General features: G+C 46.3%; 1 protein-coding gene and 1 long non-coding RNA gene across 3 annotated transcripts in view; one reads left to right on the forward strand and one right to left on the reverse strand.

Moving 5' to 3' along the window:
• The first annotated feature begins 1 nt into the window (after position 1).
• Positions 2-3,802, forward strand: LOC146545192 (uncharacterized). The gene is made up of 3 exons (XR_014881070.1): positions 2-753; positions 1,192-1,240; positions 2,597-3,802. It is a non-coding gene; the product is annotated as an uncharacterized LOC146545192 (long non-coding RNA).
• An 8,463-nt stretch (positions 3,803-12,265) lies between these two features.
• BEND7 (BEN domain containing 7) overlaps positions 12,266-22,572 on the reverse strand; it is a 48,814-nt gene continuing 38,507 nt past the window's right edge. Inside the window, exons 8-9 of one of the 2 annotated variants that reach the window (XM_085216063.1) lie at positions 19,443-19,490; positions 12,266-14,244 (exon numbers count right to left, since the gene is read on the reverse strand). In XM_085216063.1, the coding sequence (XP_085072189.1) occupies positions 14,183-14,244; positions 19,443-19,490 (110 nt within the window). In that variant the 3' untranslated portion in view covers positions 12,266-14,182. Of the gene's footprint in view, positions 14,245-19,442; positions 19,494-22,572 lie in introns of both variants that reach the window. The other variant, XM_085216054.1, reaches the window with a different exon arrangement.

A 22,572-nucleotide genomic window follows, 5' to 3' on the forward strand; every position in this document is an offset into this window, starting at 1 on the left:
CGCAACGCCCTCCGCGCGCGCCTCCCCGCGGCCGCGCGCACGCCGCGCCCCCCTCCTCCCCGCTTCCCGCCCCCTTCCCCCCCCAATCTTCCCGCGCAGCCTTCCCGCGCATGCGCGTTGCTCCGCGCGGGTGGGTGCGCGTGTGCCGCGGTGCGGGATCTGCTTGGCGGGTGGGAGCCGTGCGGAACGGTGCGAGGCGGTGCGTGCAGTGCAGTGCAATGCAATGCAATGCAACGCAACGCACCGCACTTCTTGTCAGGGAGGTGCGTGCGGTGCAACCCAGTTTTTGTAAGGAGGGTGCATGCAGTTCAGCATGCAGTCCTGTTTTTGCAAAGGAAATACGTGCAGTGGACCCAATTTCTACTAAGGGAGAATGCATACAGTGCTGCCCGATTTTTGCACGAAGGGTGCATGTTATCCAGCGTCGTTTTTGCAAGAGGGGGGTATGAGATCTGGCCCAATTTTTTGCAAGGGGAGTGCTTGCAGTCCTGTCCATTTTTACTAGGAGAAATCCCCCCCATTGTGTATCATGCAGGTGAAAAGTCAGCGCTGTGCTGTGCAGGTCGAGCATTTCACCCAAATGGTGCAAAGTGGACTCAGATCTGTGCAAAGAGATGTTCTGAGTGGGAGCCCCAGCCAAGGAAGCTGCGCAGCCCTGCATGTTTGGAGTTGCTGTGCTGCATAACCATACAAAAAGTTGAAGTTGGAGCTAGCAACAGCTCTGAGAGAGCGAGATGGGCCAGGAGACATCTGGTAAGGTTCCAGTGGTCTCCATCATACATACTGGAGCTGATTCCATTTGTTTTCCCACCTGGAAGGGGTTCTGTGCTGATCAAGTCCTTCTTCCCAACCAATATGATGCCAAACTCAAGTGGTTTTCCCTTAAAACCCATCTCACTTTGGATGCCAGGCAAGTTTTGATCAGCAGTGGGTGCTCCTTTACTATGGGTTGCATAGGGCTTCATTTTACATTGCAGAATAAATTATTAAGGGGGAAAAAAAGAAAAAAAAGGCAGCTAGCTTCTTGCAATTTGCAATTAAGTCCCTAATTAAGTAATTGCCTGTTCATTCAAAGACTGCCTTTTGTGCAGCTGCCTTTGACAAACTCCTGCTTAGAAAAAAGCGGAGAGGGAAGGAAAAGGAAAATGGTGCACTTCTCGCCTTGTTTTTAATTACTCTTTTTATCTGCAGAGCCCCACGAGCGTGGAGCTGAACACCAGAAGCTGAGCTCCTTCAGGAGGTCAGTGACTGTGCACTTAATTGATTTTTTTCGGACTCTCCTGTACTCCTCTCTGATGTATTCCATGCACAGATGGCTGCTCACAGGGAGCTGAAGAACATCGACCCAATGTTGTCATTGGATGTCCAAGGCCATGGTGACCTCAGTCCTCACATGGAGGCTGAGCCCACATTCCTCCCATCCCTCCTCCTCCTCTTTTGGGGCAGCACAATGGGAAGTGAACCACTGGGGAAAGGCTGTGCACCTGAGGGCAGTGGGCATGGAATAGGCTGCCCAGGGCAGTGGGCACAGCTCTGAGCTGCCCGAGTTCAAGGGATGTTTGGCCAACTCAGACACTGGGTTTGGATTTGGGGTGGTAATGTTTGGAGCCAGGAGTTGGACTCAGTGATCCTTGTGGGTGCCTTCCAGCTCGGGATATATTGTGGGGCTGGATTGAGATTTCATTGTGACACAAGAACCGAAGGGAAACCTGAATACACCAAAATTCCAACCAAGGCGGAAAGGTGTGGTGACACCATCCCATGTTTATGGGATGGAAATGCCCTCCCCGTGGCATAAGCAAAAGCCAAAAGGAGGAGAGGAGATGCAACAGCAGCCCCAGGGTTCTGCACAAGTGAGGAGGGGGAAGCAGGGAAGCGATGCAAACAGCAGCCTCCTGCACACCAAAATTGCCTATGTAGCATTCGCATAGATTTAAATAATGGTTTTCCAGGATTAAACAAAAAACAATTGAATGAACTTTACTCAGCTCTTGTGAGGCCCCATCTGGAGTTTTGTGTCCAGGCCTGGGGCCCCCAGTACAGGAAGGACATGGAGCTCTTGGAGCAGGTCCAGAGGAGGGCACTAAGATGATCAGAGGGCTGGAGCACCTCTCCTGTGAGGAGAGGTTGAGGGAACTGGGCTTGTTTAGCTTGGAGAAGAGAAGGCTCCAGGGAGACGTCATTGTGGCCTTCCAGTACTTGAAGGGAGCGTATAAACAGGAGGGGGAACGGCTGTTTATGAGGGTGGACAGTGATAGGACAAGGGGGAATGGTCTTAAACGGAGACAGGGGAGGTTTAGGTTAGATATTAAGAGGAAGTTTTTCACTCAGAGGGTGGTGACACACTGAAATAGGTTGCCCAAGGAGGTTGTGGATGCCCCATCCCTGGAAGCATTCAAGGCCGGGCTGGATGTGGCTCTGGGCAGCCTGGTCTGCTGGTTGGTGACCCTGCACATAGCAGGGGGGTTGAAACTAGATGATCACTGTGATGATTCCTTTTCAACCCAGGCCATTCTATGATTCTATGATTGTTTCCCTCCCCCCCCTCCTTTGACATACGGTTGTTATGGTTGTTTTTTTCTGTATACAACTACAGAAATTTCCCAGTCTGGAGTGGTTGGGTCCATTGCCATGAGAACACTCTGCTCTGCACACCTGAGGAAGTGCAAGAAAGTGGAGAAAACAAAGAAAAAAAGAAGAAAAAAAAAGGAGATAAAGAGCCCTCTGTGCTCCTGGGTGCTGTCCGATGCTGTCACACCAAAGCCAGCGGAGCACAGGGAACCCTTTCAGCTGTACAGGTGCAGCAGGTCAGGCTCTTCCCTTTGATGGCTCGAGCAAGGGCTGGGAGCAGCTCCAGTGTCTTTGCACAAGTGCTGCACGAGTTAAATCCGAGCATTGCTTATGATCGCTGGAGGCTTCAGGTTTGGTTCTGCAGTGCCTTGCCAGATGAGCAGCACTTGAACTCTTCCCCCTTCCGTCCCTTAAATGTCAGGAGAAATGTATTTAAATGAAACAATACAAGCTCCCCATCCAAAGTTTGTAAATAAGAAACTGCAGCATCACAAGAGCATGAGAGAATGGAGCTGATTAAAACCAGGATAAGAAATGCCAGCAGAAATTTCCTATTTCACAGTAACATCGCTGGTAAAATTCTATCAGCTGTTTGATTCCTGCTTGTGCTGAGCTCAATGTGTTGGAGACTTTTCCCACTGATGTGCAGGGTTGGGTGTATGTCAAAACATATGCATTTACTTAACATTGACAGAAATGGGGCCTCGTGTGTTAAACCGTCTCCAAATCTGAATGGGAATTGCTATATATTTCTTTTTCATGGGAGAACTTTAGCCCTGTAGTGATGACTGAATTTCTCATGTTGGAAAACACATTTCACAACACATCACCTCGCCGACGTCCCTGTTTTGACAAAGCAAAGTTGGTGCTGCTGTCAGCTCGCCTCTCTGCGTTCCTTCCTGCATCTCATTAATATGCAAGCGGCATTAAATCGTAATGATGTCAGCAGTGCTCTCTGCTGTGCCTCAGTGCTTCCTCCTCTGTGCTCCGAGGAGCAGATGTTTGCCACGTCTTTGTTTTCTGTCGTCCAAAGGGGACTTTGCCCCATTAATCTTCAATAAGGTGCTTTAATAGTCTCTGATGGGAGGTTTTATCAAAAGCATTTGAAAAATCCAAATTAATGATACCTGCCCGGCAGGTTTTAATAATATTTCCCATCCTGCTTAATGACAGCACAAGGAAGTGCCGTTTCCTTCATGTTGCTGTGTTTCTCCAGGCAGTATGTGTACAATGATGCCATTTCCCAAATCCCATTCCCAGCAGCCAGATTTGCTGCCCTGGGTGCATTTCAGCAGATGCTTGAGTCAAAGGCAAGCACTGAAACTTCCAGAACCTGATTTAGGTGCACCAGTGCCCATTTGTGAGATGAGCACAGTGTGGTGACCATAAGGATGCTCCGTGGGCCAGGCTCTGCAGAGCAAGGTGCTCCATCTCATGTTGATAAAGCAGGGGATGATGGCTTCAAGCAGCCAGTGGGGCCCAGTGACTGCTGATACGAGGTGGAGCTTACCCAGGCTCTGAGCACCTGATCTAGCTGTAGATGCCCCTGTTCATTGCAGGGGAGTTGGACTATATGATCTTTGAGGTTCCTTCCAACTCAAACGATTCTACGATTCTATGAGCTATGATTCTGTGGTTCTATGAACGCCTGCACCCAAGGGTAAGTCATCATTGCACTTTAGAAAGCATTGGGGCAGCTTTATAGAGAGGTACCATTGCAGCTCCCATCTCATCCTCACTGCTTTTACTGTATTTCATGCCTGCATGTGGTCACCCCAAAGGCACCAAGGGATCACTCCCCTCCCAGTTTTTGCCTGTCTGTTTGTCTGGTTGTCTCTTGGTTTGTACAAAGAGCCCTGAGCTCAGGCAGCAGGAGCTCTTATTGGGATGTTCCTACAGCTCAGATGTGTCCACATGCTCTTACATGAGCCTTTACAAGAGATGTCTACAATGTTAAGGGTGGCTTCCTGCTGTATGACTTGGTCATACCAAAATCTCTCCTAAAATGCATTAGGTCAAGTGATCCCAGCTTTTACTACCTTCTACTTGCTTGGCATTGTGTCCTTACTTGAGCAAGGGTTGAACCACTTGGGCCATGCAATGAAACCTTCTTTCTTTTCCTCAGATGCTCCAGAAACTTAGCATCCTCACCTCCACCTCCCAAGAGGTTTGGCACAGGGATGCTCCAGCACAAAGCGGGCATCAGCACCTTGGACTTCACCCTTCTTAGACCTTGCTGCAGGATCCTTTTCTCTTTAAATCATGAATCCTGCAGAGCAGAGGATGTGACATCTGCTATCAATGTGCTGGATAGCTTGGGCTCAACCCCAGCTGCTTTGAGTGCTGCTGTTTCCAACGTACCATGCACTTGGGATGCATCCAGCAATCTTACATTGTTGTCAACTGAAGCAGAGCTGGATTCCACTCTTGAATTTTGCCAAGCTTGGGCACTTTGTTTATACATTAAATTTCTCCAATGGGAAATATGGGTGATGCCAGCAAAGTGCCTGTATAAGAGTGTCCTGAAAGATATAATGTGTACTTGATGAAACAGTTCATCTCCAAGGAAATCAGTGAAATATTTTGTTGTTTCATTGTAGAAAGCAAGCCCAGATTTCAAGGAGTTTTCAAGTGCATACACAGGGTTAGGTGGTTTGCTATCCTTGAGGGGCTGAAGCTGAGCATGTTGCCATAACGATCCCACAGCACAGTGATCAGCACAAACTGAAGCATGTCTCTTGTATCCAGCTGCCAGCCCAGCTGGGTTTGCTGAGCCGCAGGAATTACTGGCAGGTGCCTGGTTTGCATGCAGGAGGGATGCTAACGCTGCTTAAGGAGGTGCAATCCTCTGGTGGGGCTGGGATGTGGGAAGCACTGTAATGCAGTGACACACAACCTCCTGAAGGGCTTTCTCCTGCGCTGAAAGCACCAAAACACACCGGGAAAGCAATGACCACACTATTACTTCCTCCCATTTCTCCATCTCTTTCCCATTCCCTTGCATCTGCTGGCCCCTTCTCTCCCACTGCAGTGACTTCTGGGTGCATTTTTTTCTGCTGTGCCCAGGTAAATAACTTCTCCGATGCCTTTGCAGTACCCTACAGAGCAGCAAAAGCAGAAATCTGCTGATGGCCCCAGAAACAGGCACCGTGATGGGGACGAATGCTTTGATTTCCAGCAATGCAATTAACACCGTCCCGAACGAAAATAATCAAGTGAGATCTCTGCATGGGAGAGCAAACCTGTAGGGGGGAGATGGTGTTCCAAAAGGAAGGCGTTGCTTCTTGCTGGAGCAGTTTTAATGCAGTTATCTGAGCCCACCCTGTAGAGCCAAACCTTACTATCCCAATATTCTTATCTGCACGCCTGCAGTGTAACTAAACGGTCGTGGAACAGAACTGGGATCAAACAGATGCTTTGGTCTCTGGTTTTGTTGGCTGTGCCACAGCTGCTATCACTTCTGTGGATAATGCAGGGCACCAATGCTCCGTGGGGTGGAGCAGATTCTGCTCCTGCTGTTTGATGCAGCTCCAAAGTCCTTTGGTTGCTGTTAAGAGGCAAAGATCACCTGTTAGAGGTGGTTTCCTTGAACACGCAGCGCTATTCTGGCGAATGACACAGCAAGGAGGCAGAGTTCAGGATGGAAAATTGCTTTTAAGTTCCATCATTTAAGAAATCAGAGAGAGTTTTGCTTCTGAAACTTGCCGAGTGTGAGCTGGAATCACCTCACCCACCCACACTCACTAAATATTTAGTCATTTTTAACAAGTTAAACAAAGCCCTTTGATTGGATTTATGCTAATGGCTCCTCTGTAGGCTTTTTCTGATTCATTTACATTTCATTTTCAAATTGCCTGTGTACACTGCTGCTTCTCCCCGGCACCATTAGCAGATGAAAGGAACAAGTAACAGGTCACAGGCGCCACAAGATGGCAATAGTTGAAGAGCAATTTGTTTCTGGAGAAAGAGATCCGGATTCCCCAGCAAACCCTCGCCTGGCAAAGGGCACAGCGCTGGGTGTGCATTAACCTTTGCACTCGCATAGCACTGCCTGTAGGACGAGAGCAAAATGATTTCTCTGTGTGTGCGGCTTCAACCTTCCACCTGCAGATGGAGAAGATTGGAGAAAATGCCAGATTGCCCAAGGTCATCCTGCATGGTCCTTCTTGCTTCAGCAAATCTTGCAGTGTGAAGCACGGGTGCTCACAGATTTCCACTTTCAGCTACGGGCATCCACTGCGTGCCCACCAGGTGAAGCTTATAAATGGCACTGCAGAGCTTGGAGCGGAGGTTGATGGCTCCTGGTGTGGATTCAGAGCTCCGATGTTGTGATGTAATGGAATCATAGAATGGCTTGGGTTGGAAGGGATCTCAAAGCCCTTGAGCACCTCCAAGGATGAGGCACCCACAGCTTCTCTGGGCAGCTGTGCCAGTGACAATCTTTGTGGCTCTTCTCTGGATCCACTCCAACAGCTCCACATTCTTCCTGTTCTAGGGGGCTCAGGCCTGGATTCAGTACTCCAAATGGAGCCTCATAAGGGCAGAGCAGAGAGGACAATCCCCTCCCTCTCCCTGCTGGCCACTCCTCTGTTGATGCAGCCCGGAATACAGTTGGCCTTCCAGGCTGTAAGAGCACACAGCTTTTCATGTCCTGCTTTTCATCCACCAGAACCCCAAGTCCTTCTCTGCAGGGCTGCTCTCTAGGAGATCTTCTATCAGTATGCAAATCTGAGACTGTTCTAACCCAAGTGTAACACCTTGCACTTAGCCTTGTTAAACCTCATTTGGTTCTCATGTGCCCACTTTCTGAACCTGTCCAGATCCCTCTGGTTGGCATTCCTTCCTTCTATTGTGTCACTTGCACCACTAAGCTTGATGTCATCAGTAATTTCCTGAAGACTCAATCCTACTGACTACGACGTTGATAAAGATGTTGAAGAGCACTGGTCTCCACCTGAACATAGAGCCATTGACAATAATTCTCTGGCTACCAGTTCAACCAATTCTTTATCCACTTCATACATCTTTACGTCCTTCAGGTCTCACTGGTGTCCTCCTGAGCATCTCCAGCCCCCCATTGATGGGTGTAACCAGATTCTGCTGGATGGGTGAGGTTCCTGCCACATCACCCTGCAAGTGCAGCCACTCACATCTCCCCTGGCTGTCCTGTTTGATTTTCTGATGACTGGGTAAAGAAATGCGGTGGTTTGACTCAGAACAGGAAGGGCAAAAACCCTGGCCATAAACTGGGACTTTACACTTGAATATCATCAAACAGAGTCATCAGAACTCTCCAAAAGCAGTCAGCAGCTTTAAGAGATTTTATTTTGGGGAAAGCGTCCAACTGTGTTGGATTACAGTTAGCATGGATGCTGGTTTTCATGGAAAATCCTGCAGCCTGGGAGGAGGTTGGTGGCTTCCCTGGCTCAGCTGGGGATGGGAGAACAGGGGAGGCTGAAGGCCTCCATCATCCCTGCCCATTCCTCCTCTACCCCAACAGATCCCAGTCTTGGTACTTTTGCTGCTCCAAGCACCAGCCCAGGCAGTCTCCCAAGGAGCTTTGGGGGCATTCATTGAGAAATGGGGGTGATTGATCATGCTCAGCAAAGGGCAGTGAAGGAGCTGCGCTGAAGCTCATTACTGTAATAAATGTTAAATGCAAAATCTATGTTAATGCACCGGGCTTTGGCACACATTCTGTTTTGCAGGCGATGGAGCTGGGAAGGTGATGCCCTTAGGGGAAGAGGAACCGCAGCATGGAGGAGTTCTTGCAGCAGAACCAATTTGCCTAAATTCTGCCCTAAGGCTGCTGCTGTTTTTTTGGCATCACTGGAAGGAACAAATGGCAGTGGCATCCATGAGCTCAATAGGACTCAGCAATGTTTTGATCTTACACAGTATCATGGTCCATAGAAAGGCAAAGAAAGGGAGTAGTTGTCTCCCTTAAGGGCAGAAAGGAAAAGGTTCTGCATAGGGCAGAGGGGGTGGAGCAGGATGCCCAGGGCAGTGGGCATGGCCCCAGGCTGGCAGAGTTTGAGAAGCATTTGGACAATGCTCTCAGACATCTGGATTTTGAGTGGTCCTGTGTGGAGCCGGGAACTGGGCTCGGTGTTCCCAGTGGATCCCTTCCAACTTACTGTTTGTTTTTATGAAGGGATGGAGGTACTGGGAGTCACCAGCTGTCACCAGTGCTCCTCCTCCACCACCATGCTCGGCGTTGGTCAGGCCAAGGGTACAGCTGTAGGGGGACCTGACCTCAGGATGTCATAAAAATAGATGTAAATGAGAATGTGGCATGCTCAGGAGTGGAACTCACCACAGGGCCGTGCTGCCATCCAGGGGGACTGCAACACAAATAGGCTGGTAAGAACATTGTGAAGTTCAACCAAGAGAAAGAATGTGGGGCACTAGGCACCAGGCCATGCTAACTCAGGAACAGTCTGTGACCTGGCTCTGGATTCTCCATTATCAGAGGCTGTTGAGAACTGACCACTAGGGAGGTGTTCAGCTCATGACGACTTGGTGCTTTCAGAAGTGCTGGTTCTTACTGGCCTTTGGAGCTACAGGATGCTCTGAACAAATTTTATGATCCGTATCTTGCAAGTGACTTGGCTTAGAGCTAAATTAATTGGGCTCAGCATCCTCGCTCTGATCCTGGTCATATTTTGATGTCTCAGCCTCTGTGTTTTTAATCTTGCAGCAACTTGGCTGCAGCCTCTGCAACCGCTGGCACCATGACGTGATTCTGGCTGGGAATCCCACTCTGCTGCCTCCATCCCAGTGGATGCAAAAGATCTGGATTTGGGGTGTTGAGATGGGTCTTGCTGGACATCAGTGAGATCTATTTTCATTCTCACCACCCTAAAAGCAGGTGGGATGCTGTGAGCAGGGCCCAGCACCCCTCACTGCAGTAGCAGGAGGAGGAATGGAAGCATCAGGTCAAGCTGGGAACAAAATGCTTGTGCAATTTGTCAAGAAAAGGGAAATAAGTCAGGAGCAGAGGTACTCCTGGATCAGAACAGAGCAGTTCACATATAGCCCCTGTGCCACAGTGAATGGAGACATGAGATATAGTCAGTGAATCCTGAAATCTCTTGGGATTAAATGATTACATTAATCTTTGCTTTCTCTAAACTGCGGTAACAGCAATAGCCACACGCTGGTGCCAGCCCAGATCCCTCTGCTGACTTCACTGTGCCTGGCTGGGGACTTTGCACAGCCAAGAGGCAAGTGGAAGTACAAAGCCCCCCTTGTCCCCATTCCGTCCCCGCTCGCTTTGCCTGCTGCCTCCAGAGATGCTGCAGGGCAGGAGCATTGCTGCAGATGAGGTGTTCTTGGGAAGTCTCCCAGATGGCTGCCCCTTGCTGGAGCACCTCTAGCACACAGTCTGTGTGGTGACCACCCCTGCAACACAGAGGGTCCCCGGGGCCACCATTTTCCTTCCATCCATTTCCAAACTCCCCAACTATTCTTTGCTCCTGTTATGTCATACCTAACACTGTATTCATGCAGGGGAAAGAGCTGATGAAATTCCTTTTTTTTTTTTTTTTTTTTTTTTAAACCCAGTATCAATGTTTACACAACCGAGCTAAATTATTTATACACATAATGTTATAGGTTTCACATCAGTGGCTTTTATTAGCATTCAGAGGATGAGAAGTCATACCTGACCTACTTGTAGAGACTCCTCTCGTTTCTCTACGTGGCACAGCGGGTGGTGGGGAAGGGGTGATGGTGCCTTATGTTAGATACCTAAAGGGAGCCTACAAACAGGAGGGGAATCAACTCTTTGAAAGGGTAGATAACAGCAGGACAAGGGGAAATGGTTTTAAGTTGAGGGAGGGAAGATTTAGGTTGGAGAAGTTCTTTACAGAGAGAGTGGTGAGGTGCTGGAACAGGCTGCCCAGAGAGGTTGTGGATGCCCCGTCTGTGGAGGTGTTCAAGGCCAGACTGGATGGGGCCCTGGGCAGCCTGGTCTGGTATTAAATGGGGAGGTTGGTGGCCCTGCCTGTGACAGGGGGGTTGGAGCTTCATGATCCTTGAGGTCCCTTCCAACCCTGGCCATTCTATGATTCTGTGATATGGGGGAGAATGTGTATAGATGCGTTGTTTTGCAAAGTCTCATGAGATGGCAGCTACACCTGTCCATTCAGGACACACAGCAGTGGAGTAGGACACCCTACACCCTGCTTGCTTACCAGCAGCCCTGGGGTTGTCCTGGGACCGTGTCCCTGCTCAGGTTGGATGTCAGGAGAAGTTTCTTCTCAGGAAGAGTGATGAAGCATTGGCACAGACTGCCCAGGGAGGTGGTGGAGTCAGCAACCCTGGAGGTGTTCAAGAAAAGGGCAGATGTGGCTCTGAGGGATGTGGTTAGTGGGCGTGGTGGGAGTGAGCTGGTGGTTGGACTGGATGATCCTAGGGGTCTTTTTCAACCTTAATGATTCTCTGTCTCTATGAAGCAGAGCAGTGCTGCCAGCCACTTGCCAACCTCAGCAGAGCTCCTTGGGGCAGCAGCCGTCCTCCCACCCGCAGTGCCTGCTCTCGAAGGCTGCATCTATCAGGGCCACCATTCTCCAAACAGAGATGATGCAACGGCGTGTGCTTCCCTGCCAGCCGCTTCTCAACCGACATGTCACAGGCACTTCAGATGACTTTCTTCTTGTCTTGCAATTAATGCATTTTTTATAAAGCCCAGGCTTCAGTTTCCTTTCATGTCACCAGGAGGATATCCTTTTCCTGTTAAGCTTCAGAAGGATTTTTTTCACCCGAAGCATTAATCTCTGGTGCCCTGTAAATAGGACAGGCTGCTGGAGCTCCGGTCCTGGAGCTGCTTTAACAGATGGAGCAGCACTGCTGCATCCCAGCCATAGGCAACATTTGCTGCGTTGTGGTTCCTGCCAAAGTGCAAATGAAATTATCACTGGACTTTTCCCTAGCAAGTGCTCCCCAGTGCTCCATGCAGAAGCCAGAAGAGGAGCAGCAAGGCGCTCTTCTGCTCCACCATCTCCTTGCAATGGATTGAGGATTACCAGGAACGTGTATCTTCTGGAAATACTTTCTGAGGCTACACAACATTTGATGAGGGTGTGATAATAAATGACCAAGTGTATATCTTTGCGGATACTCCAAATTATGAGTAGTGGTTCGTCCTTCCTATGTGTTGTTTCCATAGAAGCAGAGCTTAACCTTTTAAATGAAGATTGTAAAGGCACCTAATTCAATTAAAATTAGGCTTCAAGCATATCAGCACTTAATGCTTATGTGATTGGATATAGCCATTGTTCTGACTGACAGGCAGTTGTTCCCATCAGAAGCAGAAAAATAGCACTGTGGTGGCAACTTCTGGGGTTTTCCACGTTTTCCTGTACAGTCCATGACTGGCTGGGTCATTCCTTTGTGACAGGACAAGGAGAAATAGTTTCAAACTAAAAGAGGAGAGATTTAGACTGGATATAAGGAAGAAGTTTTTTACAGCAAGGGTGAGGAGGGCAACAGGTTGCTCAAATTGTGGATGCCCCATTCCCAGAGATGCTGAAGGTCAGGCTGCATGGGCTCTGAGCACCTGATGGAGCTGCAGGTTCATTGCAGGACAGTTGGATCAGATGGCCTTTAAGGGTCCTTTCCAACTCAAGTGATTCTGTGATCCTATGGTTCGATGAAACAGGGAATCCAGCACAGAACACAGAAAGGCACATTCAATTAAAGTCATTTATTGTAGGGTTGGTTTTTTTTTTTTTTTCTGGATTGACAAAGAGGGTTTCCCAGAGATCGATAACACAACACAATGTTATACACCAGTTCACAACTAGTCCCTTGTCGCTTTATTAAGAACATAGTAATTTAAAAATATCTAAATATTTACATATTAATAAAACTTATATACAGAAGATTGAGACATTTTTACCTAAATATGGAATGATTTTTTTTTTTTCTAATAAACCCTATAAAAAGATTTCTGAAGAAAGTCTGCACAGTAGTCACAGTTAAGTAAACACAAACGCAATCTCCAAAATGTACAAAACGCAGATTCCATTGCCCAAGTGTTACGATACGGACACGACGGGGCGCCGCCGCCCCTGCCCAATGCACACAACTCCAAGCCATGATGAAGGAAAGACTCTGTTAAGGTTTGCAGTGCACATTCAATATATTCCACAGTTTTAGAGAAGACACGGCCATTCCTAAAAGTACATCGTTGCGGGTGGGGAGGGCTGGGAGCCTGGCTTCTCGGGTGCTGGATGAACGCATCACAGTGTTGTTTGTGGGCATTCAGCAGCTTTGGAGAAACAGACTTAAGGGTTGTTACAAGAGAAATAAATCTTTAAATACTTAAAAAAAAAACCAACTCTGTAATAGCACTTCAGTTGAAACACTCAAAGGCCAAATAGTTTCAAAGGAGGAAAGAAAAGATGCGCCTAAAATACACAAAGGAAAATGAAACACAATGGTGAAGGCTATAGCAATCTCTCCCTCAAATCGTAGGGAACGCACTGGAATTCTCTGCTGGTCGAAGACCTTCTCGACCTTTTCCCTACGATTTTAAAGTGAATTTAGTGCTGTTGAAAGGTGCAGAAGCAGCAGTTCGCATGGAGGGCTGTGTAAGATTTTAGCTTTGCCCCGACCTGAAAGGATGAACACTTTCCATGTCTAAGAGGGCAGTGCAATTTCTTGATCAATTCAGTGATCTTGACTACCAAGACATCAACAGAGAGCCAGTCTGTGACTAGGATTTATCTATTTTGAAATGGGTAAATAGTGTTCCCAAGGGCAGCAGTTGAAAAATCACAGTGTGCAGACTCCTTTTCTGGAAATTAGCAAAGTAGTGCATCTTGAGATTGAGGCGGTAGGGAAAGATGGTGGACAGAGGAGAGAATGGTCTCCTCCAGTAATCTGCACTACAAAACCACTCAAGAACCATCACACTGGGACCACACAGGCGAACTCCAGCTTGCTTGATCTACGACTTATCCCTGCTATCACCCAGAAATGGATGCCAATGAGACAGATCTTGCTCTTTTTGGTTCTAAATCCAACTGTGCCCTTTGAATTACAGGTATATATGACTGGCCATTTGTACCACAGGTCTCCAACCAGAGAAACAGCAGCCAGACAGGAAAGGTGGGTCTGCATACGCACAAGAACAAAGTGCTTCACCTCTTAAGTGCTCATTGAGCCCCTTGGGTTTGGGAAGGAGAGATATGCCACCACGGTCCCAAGGGAGGGAAAAGTCATCCAACTGTGTTTATTCACCTCTGCATAGCTTAAGATGAAACACTGCTGGCAAGCATACAGCCATGTGGAACGGTACAATGGCAAAGGGAAAAATAAAGCAAGAGAATGACTTCAGTTAGAGTGGATACCACACCAATTAACTAATGCATGATATGGAGAGAAATCATCTTTAATTAAGATGAAAAACAGTGAAACAATCCATCGGTTTTGTTATTTGAAGTGACAGGGAAAACGTGTGAGACAACACAAACGTAAAGGGAGAACGGTGTGGACATCCACGTGCTGCAGGATCCAACATCCCAACGTCGCCCTCGCACGGACATTACTTAAATGAGAGGAGGTTCGTATCTGCTAAAACCACTGGCGCAGGATGTAAAATTTAAACAGGAAAATCGAGGCTCGCATCTATCAGGCTATCTGTTGTGGTGTCAAACAGGTTACCTGAAGGAAGGAAAGGTTTGAAGCGATTAGCTTAAAAGTAAAAACACGTTTAAGAAATCAGTTCAGTCGTTCATTTAAAAGCAAAGCAAAAGATAGAAATGACATATATGAATTCTAATCTCAATTTCATACAATGCCTCCAGGGATGGGGCATCTACAACCTCCTTGGGCAACCTGTTCCAGTGTGTCACCACCCTCTGAGTGAAAAACTTCCTCTTAATATCTAACCCAAATCTCCCCAGTCTCAGTTTAAGACCATTCCCCTTGTCCTATCACTGTCCACCCTCATAAACAGCCGTTCCCCCTCCTGTTTATACACTCCCTTCAAGTACTGGAAGGCCACAATGACGTCTCCCTGGAGCCTTCTCTTCTCCAAGCTAAACAAGCCCAGTTCCCTCAACCTTTCCTCACAGGAGAGGTGCTCCAACCCTCTGATCATCTTAGTGCCCTCCTCTGGACCTGCTCCAAGAGCCCCACGTCCTTCTTGTGCCGGGGGCCCCAGGCCTGGACGCAGTACAGTAGATGGGGCCTCATAAGAGGTGAGTAGAGGGGGACGATCACCTCCCTCTCCCTGTTGGCCACCCCTTTTTAAATTTGCAGTGGGGCTGAACCCCTGCAGAGTGAACAGACAGCGACTGCTTAATTCCTCCTAGAGTAGAACCCAACTGCCTAAAGAAAGCAAACTGAATGGATTTCTTTTAATATTGAGCAACGTTTCTCCACTGAAAATAAAGCACACCCCACTTCAGATGTGAAGTGCTGCATTAGGCCACGACGCAAACTGCACTGCAATGCTTCCCACTTTGAAGTTACGTTTCTGAAGGAGTGAAAAAAGCACCACATGAATTTTAAACCCGGAGTGCATATTTTTGGATGTTCTTTGGGAAAAAAATGAGAAGAAAAAAAAAAAAACCCACACCACAGCAGTCTAAATGCATATGGCAGAATGAAAAAGAAGCAGGTGTGCTCTATGATTATAACCCATCTTTTTGATACCACTTTAAGAATGTGTTTTTCTTTCTAAACAGAACAATGAAAGATGGACAGAAGAATTACAACTACAGTGCTGAGAACACAGGGCAAACAGGAGACAGACATCAATCAGTGTAAGAGGCAAATACGACCCAATGAAAAAGGAAAGACTCATACAATCATGCATTGAAAGGATAAAGATTTATATTACAATAAAGGATTTATATTTAAGGTTTCAAAAAGGTGTTTTTTTTTTTTTAAAGCTTGGTTTTCTTGATATTGTATTTCGAGAGAAAAGGAGACAACCTACATAGAATTGGATCGCTGCTATTTTCTTATCATTGGTTTCTTTACCAGGAGATTGTTATCATCTTTTCACAAAGCTGTATCACCTCTGGACCTGAGGATTGGGATGTTACTGTCTCTGATTCTTTTAGGGATATCAAAAATGTTTCTCATCTTGAAATTAACCCCAATGTGGAGAATCCATCCAAAGCCTTCGGCACAGGTGCAGCCCAGAACACGGGCGTAAGGAGGGCTTGTGGTCTTGGGCTGCATATCTATTCCAAATGTGATTTTCAAGATGAGAGTTGATGAAAAGGGTGCTACAGCCACCTTAAATTGGTTCCCACATGCAGAACTCATGGTTATGCCTTTTTTTAAAACACGAAATCCAGATGCTCAGTGTAAATCACAGACCAAAATAAGATGAGCTTTGTTTTTGCAATGCCAGCTGATACAGATTCTAAAAGCTGTCATGTCTTCAGCCTGATAAAGAGATATCTCACACTTTTCAGGTTCCCACATCACTGAGAAACTGATCAGTCTTCCAGTTACACACAGCGATTAGCCTGGGAGCTGTCTGATCCATCTCAGTTCAGGTTTGGACACAAACTTCAGCTTAAGCAACAGCTGTGTCAGTATGTGCAAAAGTTGGAGCTGTGGGAAACCTGAGCTTTCATAAGGTTTGTTAGAGACAAATTCTTCTGGTATTTTCTTGAGATCTATCTGTTATTCCGCCCAAGTTCCTAGCAAGTTTCACTGCCACATTTCTTCCAATTCTCTTTAAACGCCCTTCAATCATCAGCCTTCAAAGCAAAGGCACTCTTAGCATCTCCAGTTATTTTAAAAGGGGAGCATGATTCCTGCTCTGAAGTGCTAAAATATAATTGGGCACAAACACCTTCCCTAGTTTTGTGAGAATGCACCAGCTATGTTTTTTACAAGGATTTCAAGTTCCAAAGGACAGTTTTGCAAACAAAACACCCCTCCTCTCTCCAAAGCCCACAACTTTGCTACCTGTGGGCCCAGAGGGAGCACACTCAAACCTGGCTATTGGCACCTGGATAAATTAACTGCACTCAGAGCACAGTTCTCCCTGTGCCAAAGAGTCACTTACTTCCAAATACAAACTTAGCTCATCTGAATTTACTCCTTACCCTACCAACTATGAAGAGAGATGAGAGCAAGCAGACTTTCAACTCAAAGTGCCAGCCATAGGCTGTGATCTGCAAACGTGCAGGTTGAAGAATTGCAACACCAATAGTCCATGTATACTCAGATCCCTTTATAATGTCGCTGAGGTCATGGGCAGCGTTGACTGAGCAAAAAAGACAGATGAAAGACAGTCTAGTTCCTCTTTTTCTGCACCAGCAGTTCCCATTCAGTTCACACTGAGTGCTTTCATTCACAAGCTTGTCCAGTTCTTGAAGGCCAAGGGTACAGACTCTTTAGCTGGGTCTGCTGTGATAGGATAAGGGGAAATGGGTTCAAACTAAAAGAGGAGAAATTTAGATTAAGAAAAAATTCTTTTCAATAAGGATGGTGAGGCACTGGAACAGGCTGCCCAGAGAGGTGGTGGATGTCCTGTCCCTGGAGACACTCAAGGTCAGGCTGGATGGGCTCTGGCACCTGATGGAGCTGTAGGTGTCCCTGTTCACTGCAGGGAAGTTGGGCTAGATGACCTTTAAAGGTCCCTTCCAACCCAAACAATTCTATGATTCAAGACCACCTGATGTCCATCACAAGCAGCTCCAACACCCCACCATTTCTCCCAGTCCATCCTTGTGCAAGACTCTCTTTATGCAGTCTGATTCAGTCTGCTTTCACCCTACCACCACACCACGTTAACCACTGTTTGTTCCTGATTTTTCTCATAATAGCTTCTGGAGATGTCAGCTATCAGGGCAGCCACTGCACAAACACACAAACTCTTCCCCAAAGAGTTTTCAAGCCAAACAGAGAAGACAGCTTGAATACCTCACATTAAAGCTCTCTTTTAATGCCCTGCCAGTAACATCCTCTATAAAACCAGCTGTACTAAGACAGGGAAAGACCTCTGTAAAAGTTACATTTCACCTCCTGTGTGACACTCCTAGATAGAAAGCATCTGTATTTTGGCTCTCCATTGTAATTACTGTCATTAGGCTGTCTGTATATCACTTTAAATCACTTGCTTCCAAGAACAGTATTGTATTACATCGATACGTACTATAAAGAGACACTTGCACACATATAATAATGGGTGTGAGTCAAATGCCTGGCAGGCAGCCTGTGAGCATCACCTCCCCCACCAAAGCAAATCGTAGCGTGGTTTATTTAGGCATGCTTCCACAGATAGTATGGAGACATACACATGCAGAGGGACACTGCAGCTCAAGAACTGTGCATGCACAGATGCTCAAAGGTGCATGAGCAATCAGACTGATAGCAGAGTGGAAAGAGAGCCATCTTCTCTGCCCCAACCATCTCATCATGCCCATTCCATCGATAACATCAGATGCAAGTAGCAGCTACAGAAGCTGCCTCCAAAGAAAAGCACAGCAATCCGATAATTCTGCTCCTTAACATGATTACACCAGCAATGAAAAGATAACACTACGTAGCATTAGCGAGCTTTATTAGGGTTCTCTTTCAATGGAATTGCTTCCCTCCCTGATAAAAGAAACAAACAGGACGTCATTTGGAAGAGATCTTTCAAAACTAGAGCTTCCTGTGTCTATTATCACAATAGTACCCTGAAATATTCAGTGGCTGGCCAAGAAAGCAGCACGACAGCTCACAGCAAGCGTGTGCTCCCAGCCCCCACTGGGTCTCTGCCAGCACAAGACTATAGCTGTTTGTCCTCACCACTGCTTCGCTGGTCCTATTCCTTAGTAACTGCACGTGCTCTGACAGCAGGATTTCAAGCGGCCGCGCTGGGCGGCTGGCAGCTGCTGCTCTGGCCCCAGCGTGCAGCAGTGGTGGATGAAAGCTCCTTCTCCAGCCCTTATGTAAGAGAGATTAGGAAGCGATCCTGCTGAGGCAGATGCTGCACTGCTGCTCTCCCAACCACCCTGAGCCTCCAGGTCCTACATCCTGCGCTCAGCAGCCCAATGCCAGTCACGTTCTGATCGTCACACAAATGGCACAGCTGATCTCCAGCCACCCTTTGTTGTTACACCTTCAGAATCTGATTATAATGAACTGCCATCCTTGACCCTATTCATCTGCTAAAGGTCTCGCAGCATCCGTAGCATCCCTCCTTTTTCCCTTGGCTTTGTCAGCATTAAGCTGCAACATGGTGAAATGACAGGGAAACGATCATCTCCTTAAGACACTGCCTCCAATCAGTTGTGGGAGCTCGTCTCCTACCATCAGGGTACTTATTAATGAACTGACTCTTAATGAGAGGGTGGTTCAGATTTCACCCTCAGTGCAAAAATATTTACTCCCAAGACCACTGCTTTTAATAACTATCAGGCTTTGAGGTGGTGTGAATGCTCTTCAAGAAGAAGTAAAACAACACTTACCCAGCATAAAACTGTCTTCACAATCCTTCTCTAAGCCTAAGATATTGCTAATACCATGCACAATTGAATGGAAGCTTCAACAGAAAATCACTGTGTCTGTCCCTACCAATAACACTGTTAGGAATTCAAAAAACTCCCAGAAATATTGAGGGTGAGCAGAAGTCCCTGTTTAGAATAAACACGGTAACTTACCAGCCTTATTAACTTAGCTGCTATCACGAACTTTGAGGTTTTATGCATGTGAAATAGAGGGGAAATTGTAAGATTCTGATGCATTTGTTTTTTAATGCAGGGCACTGAAAACTGAAAACAGATAGCTGGGTCCTCTGTACAATTACCCGACGGTATACAGCATGCCAGGATTATTGAAAAATGCTGCTGTGCAATACACAAATACACACATTGGAAGCTGATAAAAATTTTAATGCATTTTACCTGTTTGTAGTAAAGAAATGTCCGGCTTCTCATCATAGTCAGTTGGCTCTGCTGATTACAAATATAAACAAGAAATCTCATTACTTTTACTGAATACAGGAAAGCGATTAAAAAGCTACATAGTGTAGAGTGATTTTGCATTTTCTATCTACTTTCCTCAGCTTCAATTTGCTATTGCTCAGTTAAAAACTCACTGCTTGGAGAAAAAGGTCATAAAATAAAAATGCAAACTTAGAAGAGGGAGTTTGGTATTAATAAGTGGCTGTGCCAGAAACAGGCTGGAGTGACACTGGCTCATTTTAAGGTTTCAAGACATGAAGGGAATTGCAACCATTTCATAAAATCACAGAATAGAAGTTTGTTTGTTAAGCTAGCCCCAGCAGCCTTTGGAATAGGAACCCCCAAGGCTGGTGCTCGATTCTCCTGCAGCTGCCATCATCAGATTCCTAAGGGAAAAGTGTGAATATTCTCATTTCTGCAGCCAAACTTCCTGTGACCGCAGGCAAGCTTGTTTTGGGAGGAACAGATATGCCAGGGCAGAATGACTTGGAAGTGGGCAACCAGCATGCTTACACAAACATATCGCCATGCAGGTACACAATCAATTACAATGTACATACACACACACGCTTTTAATCCATAGCTTATGCAAAATTTGAGTTAATTTAGCCCACAGTAAAAGAAGGCTAAAAGCTTGGTTTGTTCATCTCATATTTGTCACCGACCAAAGCTATGCATAAAGATAGTTCTACTGGCTCAGCAGATGTGCAGCAATTTATTAGACTGAAGGATTCTAGTGTGTGTGTTTGAACCCAGAGTAAATTACAGGCATCCACCAGGAATTAGGAGTCAAATGTACACAAGTCCTGTTCAAAATCCTACTACCTTTGTCTTTTGACAACTCAGCATGATATTTTAGGCCTTTAAAATGCAATGAGATCTTTAAGAGCACTTCAGCAAACTAATTATAGTCATAGAGACGAAGTCCTTGACATCGTACATGATCACTGTGGTGGATATACATCTTATCACATCCATTCATTGCACATTACACATTATTCATTAACAACAAGTTTCAACCGAGACTACAGATGCACTGAGCAACTTCATTTAGCTTCTACTTGGAACTAAGCTAACTGTCCTGGACATGTTTATTATAGCTATACAAAAGGTTATCAAGTTGTTGCCGTTATAGGATGTCATAAGAAGAACTCACCTAGCTGCTGAGCTACATTAGAGTTCCTTTCCTTCTGCTACCCCTTTCTCACTTGCATGATGCCAGTTTAGTTTTTAGTTATATGCTCTTTACTCAGTTCCACAAAATTAGTTGAATTAAAGAATCACAGCATCATCTGGGTTGGAAAAGACCTTCAGCACCATCAAATCCCATCATTAACATGACCTCCCAAATCTCAGCACTAAACCATGTCCCTCATTGCCACATCCATGTGTCTCTTACACCCAGGGATGGGGACTTCACTATGTCTCTGGGCAGCTTAGTCCAATTCTTAGCCAACCTCTCAGTGAATAAATTCTTCTTAATATCTAGTAGCAACTTGAGACCATTTCCTCATGTCCTATCAATTGTCCCTTGAGAAAAGAGATAACAGCCTCCTCACTGCAACCTCCTTGCAGGCAGTTGTAGAGAGAGGAAACAAACAAGAAACCCCTACTACTAAACAGCTTTCATCCCCTGGAAGTGGAGAGCCTTGACAAGTACATGACACGGACCTGCAAGTTACCCTGATTGTTCCTTGAACCTTTTTCTGCTTCCTATGAGAAGGTGGTACACTGAGCATAAAAAAATTAAGTGCTTGGATGTATTAAAATCATTAATTTTGGAAAGAACATGGAGCTGAATAAATGAGAAAAGAATCATAGAATCATTAAGGTTGGAAAAGATCACTAAGATCATTTAGTCCAACCATCAACCCATCATCACCAACATGCCCACTAAATCATGTCCTTCAGTGCCACATATAAGAGATTACATGATTCTCTGTCTCTGCATTCGTTTGCATCTGGTTTGGACCAACAGTGATGGATGAGCAAGTGTGGTGCAGTGAGCAGCTGAGAAAGAACAGACAGGACATATCCTACTGCAGCGGCACTCTGAGCCCTTCTTGCTGTCTTATGAAGAAGCACCTGCACCAAGCAGTTCTGCAGCACGGTTATTCAGCATACAAGAGATGAAAAACAGTAAACGGCCCCGTGGGACTCAAGCTGTGAAAATGGAGGAAACAAGAGGTGAGCGCTGGGAATGGTCTGAAAATCTTCCATCCATCCATATCAGAGTCTGTGCCAAATACACCGTCCACTCAAGGGGTAGAATTTACTCTAAGTCTTAGCAGAAACTCTTGGAGTAGCCTTGTAGATGTGGCTATCCTCTACCTCATTGCCCTTCTCACACCTGGCTGAACTCGAAGCTTAAATCCAGGGGGATGAATTAACACAGTAACAAGTGGAGGCCAGGAAGTCCCTGCCTTTCAGAAAGTAAGTACTTGAGTCTCCAGATTTGCAGAACCAACAGTGATGATGACAAAAGTAATTACCTGGCCATTTTAATCTGGCACAGTACCACAGTACTGATGGCACTAAAGAGGAGATAAAGCTCGTCACCAATTGTTCCAGGCTCGTTCCTCATGCCAGCACAAACGTTCATGCAGTCACAGAGGTCAGAACTAGTAAAAACTGACAGTACAGTTGAATGAATGCTTTTGCCAGTGCCAAAAAGGGAGTGGAAACAAAATAGAAACACTGAGAACCTACTGACTCTTCTCAGTAGCTGTCTGCATTTGTTTTAAGAAACTGGAAATGTAATCACAGCTTCAAGCAAAGTATGATCAGTGAAGCTCCTGCTCACAAATGCATGACAAACACCCTGACCTCCTAACATGGATGTAAATGGGCATCTTCTCACATTGCATTCCAAGCAGGAAAGGTTTGCCTTCAACAACCACACCTAAAGACTGCCAGCCAAAATTCAAGTGTCTTGAGTCAGCTTGCAAGACAAGGCAAGCAGGAATAGACCCTGCTGAGGCAATTCTGAGACTCCTTTCTGTCCTCTGTCTGCATGGCTAGAGCACAGTAGCTCTTGCAAAACAATCACAGTAGTCATTTCCTTAGAGGT

This window comes from Meleagris gallopavo, chromosome 1, assembly GCF_905368555.1.
Source record: "Meleagris gallopavo chromosome 1, MGAL_WU_HG_1.1, whole genome shotgun sequence".
Lineage (NCBI taxonomy): Eukaryota > Metazoa > Chordata > Aves > Galliformes > Phasianidae > Meleagris > Meleagris gallopavo.